This window comes from Fopius arisanus, unplaced genomic scaffold (assembly GCF_000806365.1).
Source record: "Fopius arisanus strain USDA-PBARC FA_bdor unplaced genomic scaffold, ASM80636v1 scaffold00059, whole genome shotgun sequence".
Taxonomy (NCBI): Eukaryota; Metazoa; Arthropoda; class Insecta; order Hymenoptera; family Braconidae; genus Fopius; species Fopius arisanus.
Window position 1 is genome coordinate 398,568 of NW_011887798.1, and position 7,602 is coordinate 406,169.

General features: G+C 36.3%; 2 protein-coding genes and 1 long non-coding RNA gene across 5 annotated transcripts in view; 2 read left to right on the plus strand and 1 right to left on the minus strand.

The window, feature by feature from the left end:
* LOC105268615 (uncharacterized) overlaps positions 1-7,602 on the minus strand; it is a 104,067-nt gene that overhangs the window by 66,778 nt on the left and 29,687 nt on the right. For both annotated transcript variants that reach the window (XR_892348.1, XM_011308312.1), the window contains exon 3: positions 2,731-2,756. Coding sequence is in view for 1 of the 2 variants with exons in the window: in XM_011308312.1 (XP_011306614.1) it covers positions 2,731-2,756 (26 nt within the window). In the remaining variant the exon portion in view is untranslated. The remainder of the gene's footprint in view (positions 1-2,730; positions 2,757-7,602) is intronic.
* The window catches only part of LOC105268613 (uncharacterized), a 52,264-nt gene that overhangs the window by 15,950 nt on the left and 28,712 nt on the right, over positions 1-7,602 (plus strand). The window lies entirely within an intron of this gene.
* The window catches only part of LOC105268612 (uncharacterized), a 6,641-nt gene continuing 5,646 nt past the window's right edge, over positions 6,608-7,602 (plus strand). Inside the window, exon 1 of the long non-coding RNA XR_892347.1 lies at positions 6,608-6,979. This is a non-coding gene — a long non-coding RNA (uncharacterized lncRNA). The remainder of the gene's footprint in view (positions 6,980-7,602) is intronic.

Below are 7,602 nucleotides of genomic sequence, written 5' to 3' on the forward strand. Positions count from 1 at the left end.
GAATCGTCGAGGAATCGTCGAGGAATCGTCGAGGAATCGTCGAGGAATCGTCGAGGAATCGTCGAGGAATCGTCGAGGAATCGTCGAGGAATCGTTAATTTCGTAATCCTAGAATAGAGAGAATTTCGACGAGAATGACAGGATCACTCGGTTGGTTTCATCCAATTTTCTTTATCTCGCGTATTTGTCACCCCCCGTCACCACCCCTTCGCGTATCCCACCATTATTATAATTTTATGCAATATTTTTCGTTCTATCTCTAGAGTAGATATCAGCATCGCTTTTTCCACGGGATGAGTAATAAAAAAGTTTTGTTTTATCCGTTGAGTTTTCAAAACTTAATCCGTCATTCCGTCGTGGATTACGCGGATATATCAAGTGTCTGACCCGCTCCGGGGTTGTATTATATAATATAATATATATCTGTTGGAGGGGATTAAAAATGGGGGTGGGTTTGGGTACACTACTGTATACACTTGTATCGATAAGCCCGGTGGCTCGCATGAATGATTCAAATGGATTTTCCGAGTGCCCGCAAACCGTCGAGAAATCCAGATGCCTTTGCACACAAATACCCCGGGGCCAATCGCCAATGGATACACCCTTGAGATTTTTCTGACGGATTAAAAAGTATCGTTTATTTCCAGCGAATTTGAGAAATAAATTTGCAAGAATTGATTTTACCCCGGGAAATTTGGTGGAAAACACTTGGAAAATTCCTCACGATTTTTTCACAATTTTCCTCCCACTACCGAACCGCCATAGTTAAAAATAATTCCGCGAAATTGCAAATTGCAGAAATAAAACCGAAAGATCATTACGGAGACCGAGTACAAACTTTTCACCCCCCAAATGTCACGTGAATAAAAAAAATTTCAACCCCCAGTCTACATTCAGTTGTATTCACCACACATGTGCGCGACAAACGGAAAATCGCGATGGCTTTCCGCGAGACAAAACAAGAAAATAAAACCGCGAAATAAATAAAACAGAGGGGCTGGTTGGGGACAGGTGGATAGAAAGGGAGTTGAGGGGGTTGAAGGGGTTGAACCAAGAACCAACAGCTCCCGCCATCCGCATTATTGGATCACGAGCTGTACTCCAGTTCTCATTTTTTATTTCACCATTTTTCTGTTTTTTGTTTGTCGAGTCTCTTTTAGTTCAACCCCCTTTTTTTTTGTATTATTTCCTCCCCCTCTTCTCCCCCCTCCCAGAAAATGGGGCTTTTCTATTGGGATTCGATGGGCATGGATATAGTGTAGAGACAGGGCGGGTGGTGGACGACCCCGGGACGTCCACCCCATCGTCGTCATATTGATTAGTTTTTTATTATAAACACTGTGCCAACATATCGCTCATAAACTAAAGTGTACACCTGCTAGAACACTTTCAGTGACAAATATTTATCGGGGATTATTTACTCCTCCTGTCAATTTTTAACGCGAGCAATAAATTATTATTGTGTCTCAAGAGATAGACATTAACAACAACAGTCTTGAATAAAATAATTTTCATTAAAGAAAATGGAATTAAATCACAAGTTCATTCGAATCTTATTAATTTATTACGTGTTAGGAGACGAGATTTTTTTACGGAGGGAATCATAAAGTAATGACTCATTATAAATGATTGATATTATCCGTTAATTATTATTAATGTTGGTGTAATTAATTGTCGATTATTAGGGAGTTCTGATTATTGAAATTATCCTTACGTGAATTGCGCGCAATTTTTTTTTTAATTGAATTCAGTCTGTGAATTTTATTTTCCGTTTGATTTTGTGGAGTTGAAAAGTTAAATTTACATTTGAAAATTTATAATTTTCCTTCACGTCAGCATGTCCACGTCAGTCCAGTAATTATTTCAATTCCTCCATTTGCAGGAGATGATTGAACTTTCAATGGGTTAAATTCAGTTAAATTCGAATACTCGCGATTTTTTTTTGATAAAAAAATTATTCCGTTAAATTATAATTCATCCGGATCTTATGAATTTTTTATTTCGAGAGTAGAAATTTTTTCGGAGAGAAAAATCCGTGTGAATCATTAATTATTATAAAGCCTTGATACTATGACTGCAATTATTATTAATATGAGTAATTATTAATGAGTTATTATTATTTATTGAATGGCATTTCATCCGTGAATTTTTCTCTCCGTTTGATTGTGGGAATTGAAGATTCATTGAGGTTTAAAAATGTATCATTTTTTCTCCCATCAGTGACGCTGACGTCAGCCCAGTAATTAGTCCCGTCCCTTCATTTACGGAAGACGATTGAAATTTTAATGGGACGACTTGAGTTCTACCGCTCTTGAATCTAAATTATTCCCAGAAAATCTACAGTTCAGCACTTCATGACTCGGTAAAACCATCAAATGACATCTCCACGATGTCAATATATTTATCCTGACGATTCTACTCTATCAATTTGCTATTTTAAATCCCGAATGGAACGTTTTAACGATTGGAGTCGATAATTTAATTATTTATGAACAGAATCTGGTGGGATTGTAGGATATCTTTGAACGAAATATCCGTGTAGTACAAATTAAATATCGGGTGCAATTTTATCGGTACTCTATTAGTCCCGAGTTTAGGTGATGATTCAATTGCGCAATTAAGAGAGGATCGATTACCGATTGAGAACAGATTTAATCTAATAAAATCCATTCACGGAGTGATTAAAAGTAGCGATTGCATGCAGATTTTATGGAATTGTTATCAACTCACCAGTGATGCCGATGACAATCTGTCACCTGTAAAATAAATAGGAAAAATTAGAAAATCAAGTTTTTTCAACATTTATAAAATGCGATTAATTTGTTTTTCATGTCTCACGTGCATTTTATGGGGAGAAATTTTCGTATTTTAATTAAGAGGTCATACCGATCTCTCGACTGTTTATGAATTATTCAATCCAATGAATGCATGTGAGCCGAGAAATTCATTAAAAATATTTATAATATTTATGAAGGGAAGAATATAAAATGGCGAAGTCATGACGTGAGATGAATCGAATTTAAACTTCTTCATACTTATCAATTTATCTCGAGAACTATCAATTTCATCTGAAAATATTATTAAACTTTTTTGTCGCTAATTAAATTTTAAACAAAAAAGTTCTACAGACATTATTTCTGAAACTGAATAATTCCCGAGAAAACACAGAAATATCAACCGATCTTAAAGAAAACTCAATGAAAAAATCGAACTTTTCTAAATTCATTAATTCGATGTGCCCAACATTTTTGTATTCTCAAAAATATTTCATCCATTTCATTCAATAATTCATCCAAAAATATGTAAACACCCCATCAATTTTTAATAAACAAAAAAAAATCTATTCAAAATATCCATTTCCCCAATTTGTCTCCCACAACCAAAATCCAAAAATAAAGAGACAAAAAAAAATGATAAAAAATCAGAGCTTTGAGCTGAATCAAGTCATCACCGGATACGACACCAGAGTACTACATTAAACACGAAAAACCGAAAGAAAAGGGTAATGAGGTTTAGTCTCGCGTCGACGTATCATAGGTATGAATTATCGTTAATGTCCCCAACGATATGTCTATGGACCCTCTTCGTCGTTGGGTCCCTTCTCGAGGCTCAAAAGTCCCTCTGGCCCACTTGTAACCTAATCAGGTGCACCAGTGGCTCGTTAGTCCTGACGGTGTGCCTCACCATCGAGTCACGTAATGTCGGAGACGTGCCTGAGGATTTCAGTGAGTGTGAGGGTGCAGTTGTTGCCAGCACTCCCATTGTCCTCTTTAAATCCCACCGAGTTCATGACCCTCAACCTCCCAAAACCCCCTCACCCCATCCCCTCCCCCCCCATCCGTGAATTATTCCCCACGGCTTTGTCTAATGAACTGGACGCAGTTTAAATTAATTCCTACAAATTGGAAATTTTTCAGCTGTCCTCCAAGCTTTTTTTCACCCGCAATTAGTTATGCAACTTGATTAATTGATATTTTTAAATAAAACAATTAATTAGTAGATATTTCGGCAGTAGTAATTAATTGATTGATTTTATTCCGGTAGAAATGAAAAAGAGGAGTCGGTGAGAGGGTAACTTGGCTTGATTAATTAAAACTTCTCCGATGGATTTTTTTTTTTCTTCTTTTTTTTAATTATTACGCGAGGGGCTGGAGAAATTTCAAAGTTTGACCGCGACAAACCCTGTCCATCAATTACATACACGTGCTAATTAATAATTATGGATTGCCCCTTTCTCCTGGTCGGACCCTTGTACCGGCTCCTCCTGGGGTGGGGGATGATTAATTCTGTGGTTAATGCGACCCATTGATTATCGGGAAGGCGAAACACAACTGTCAAGGAAATGGGTCGAGGCGGTAGTACCGAGTGCCTAGAGTGTAACGAAACGATCGATTCTGGTGAAGTCGCTAATATTTTTTTCTTTTTCGATTTTCACGGGGAGAGTTTTCACAATAATCGCATCATTTGTCTCATTACCGGTAACTCAACGATCCCCAATTTTCCAACAATTCCGTCTAATTTAATTAAAAATAGCGTTTAATATTCAATAACAATTGATTATTATTGAATATTTTGATCGGTAAAGACTGTTACGGTTTACGTGTCGTCCTCTCGTCCTCTCGTAAGTTGAGTCAATCGAACGATCGTTCGATTGCTCTATCTCGATAATCATCAATTTTGATCGCATTTTGCGTGAAATGGATTAATGGAATTCGCGGTGAGTTGTGCGGATCCGCTTGCATATCATCCGATTATGACGCGATTTGCGGAAGGGCATCTAGACCGCAACCGAGAATAATCGGATTAATTGCCGGACGACAAACGTCAGCCGGGATTTATGAGGATCGGGGATTTCAGTTCAGTCGATTTGTGGAGTGGAAAGAAAAAAAAAAGAAGAAATTATTGCAAATTCCCTTGTCCCATCAAGCGCAACGATAAATTAAATCCACGACTAATTGCGCTCCTTATCATCGAGAGTGCAACGCGGGGATAATAAAAAATTGATAATAAAAAAAAAATGGAAACTGAAATAAAAGAGGAATTGTTTTTTTTTTTCATTGGAAAGTTACTGGAGAATTTTGCCCGACGATTTAGCGTCGGTGTCGCGTTAAATCCGTTGACGAGAGAGTGATATATCGGCCATTTCCGGTCAATAGGCGTGATCGATTGAACAGACCAATGAAAGCCCTTCAACACAACGTACCCTCCTTCACCAAATTAATGGCATTATTCCAAACACTCGGAGTCTCGTTTTGTCCCACGGTAATTTAACTCGTATCTTTCTCGTAAATATATCCACCCCTCTTCCACCCCTGCTCTACACTGTGAAATACGCAACACTTTGTTACCTTGGAAATATGGTAATAAAGATATTTTTCAAGTAGAAAAGGAAAATTTCGTTACTTTTTTTCCGGTGTGATAAATAGAATTTACAAGGAAATGAGAGTCTCTGAGGTAGAGGCTGAGGCTTATCAAGTTATGGGGTAGGAAATGTGGGTCATTTTGAATAATTCAGGGGGAGATCGAATTTTCTCGGCATTGACAGGATGAAAACAGGAAGTGGGGTAAATTCATAATGAGAGCTATTACGGGAAAAAGTTTCAATAATTCAGAGATCATAAGCTACTTAAACATCCATTCGAATTTGATCATTTTGCGTAGTAAAGTTTGAGACGTCCAATTAGCTCATTCTATTCAAAACTTCCACAATTATAAATATTTATCCATTAGATTCAGAAATATAAATTAAATTATGATATTTCGTTTTAACTAGACTTATCGAATTTTAAAAATGATTATAAGTCAATAAAATGATTATTATAATAAATAGTAATGAAGATTATTAATTATTATAGTAATTAGTTGATATTTGGAATGATTGAAAAAATATTGTGGATATTTTGTCGATTGAAACCAATGAAAATGAAAAAATAGAATTTCCTTTGACATTGCGAAATATTGCAATAACACGTCGACATCTTTTCTCCGTCTTTCTCTCCACCCCCCACCCTCAGTCCAAGTAAAGTGCGCGGGAGGTTTGAATTATACTCGAGTGTGAACGTGAGGGAAATTATTTATTCCCCGGGTTGTAATCCAATTATTTTGACGCACGGTGCGCAATACATTCACCGAATTTCATCTCTTCGGATTAAAAAAGTAAAAAAAAAATCTTCGAATTAATCTCACGGACTTGCCAATGAGTTTTCCAATTGAATGGTAATTCCTTCATTTCGTTGTTCCATATTTAATGGCCGAGTGAAAAGGCTCTAGGTATTTCTCGGAGGTTTCGTATCGGGAATCGTCCGGAGGGAAAAATAGGGCTGGTCGGGTGAATAATATATTATCAAATCGACACGCAACAGTGATCGATCCCTTTCGGTTTTTATTTGATGAAACCCTTCTGGACATTCTCCCATGGATGGCCGCTCTAAATTTCATTCAATAATAATATAACCCCTAAATATTCCAAAAGATATTGCAAATCAAGCCTCTTGCATATCCATTTATCTCCTTATTATAAATTATTAATATTCATATTGAGAATAATTTTCTCCTTTTTGCTAAAGACTCGATACCAAAAAATATAATTCACACAAAATATCGCGAATATATAATCTACATATAATCCAAAAATCACCCAAAATATTGCCTATTCCGTACTCATAATAATGCCGTCATATTATTCTATTGGCCCATCAACAATGCCACATATTTAATTGGGCATTTTCAATTACGCCGTAGGCAATCCAAATTTTGAAAAATCGCTTGCTTTTCGTTCAGCTACTCTCTCAATTTTTGAGAGACTACTCTCTCAATTTATTCTTGAAACTTTTATTTTCTTGCTAGAGTATGTCGAATCATTAGATAAATTTTTTACTCAGAAATACAGCCTCTATTTGTAGGTAATAAAATAATGAAAAGAATGGATTGACTGGAATAGCGTTAAAATGTTTTTCATTCCCATATGGAATGCAATGAGGCTTGATTGGCAATTAAAAAAGAATGCCACATTGAGAGATGTTTTCTGGAGATTATTTACGATCGATGGGAATGTGTATTGCTCTCTTCTATCTCCATTTTATTAACATTAAAATCAGAAGAAACACACGCTTTTCAGATGGCGGAAATAGAAGACAGATACTAGGTCAAGTACCAATAATGAACCAGTGGCGAAAAGTAGGATTCCAAATGTGATTTTCTTAAATTTCTGTTTGTTGTTCTCCAGTTGTACTTTTTTCGTACTTTCATTTTCCTTCTCGATTTTATTATCCTGACTCCTAATATAGAAATATTCAGCCAGAATGGAGCAACCCAGCACGAGTACAAGAAAAAACAGCGTATAATTAACACTTGTCACTAAGCCTCCCAACCGACTATAGCATTCAGTGATGGCGATCATCTCGCCAGATGCAAAAGTCATTTCCAATTAAATTTATAAAATACACTATTTTATACTTTTGTAATACAATAATGAAGTTGTGGGGGGACGGGGAAATCTACAGCAATGCATTATAATTAAATTATAAGGGGAAAAGCTAAAGGTAGTATTGAACTTTTTAATAATTATTGCTAATGCTCTCGGCCGAGCACAATTACTTTGCA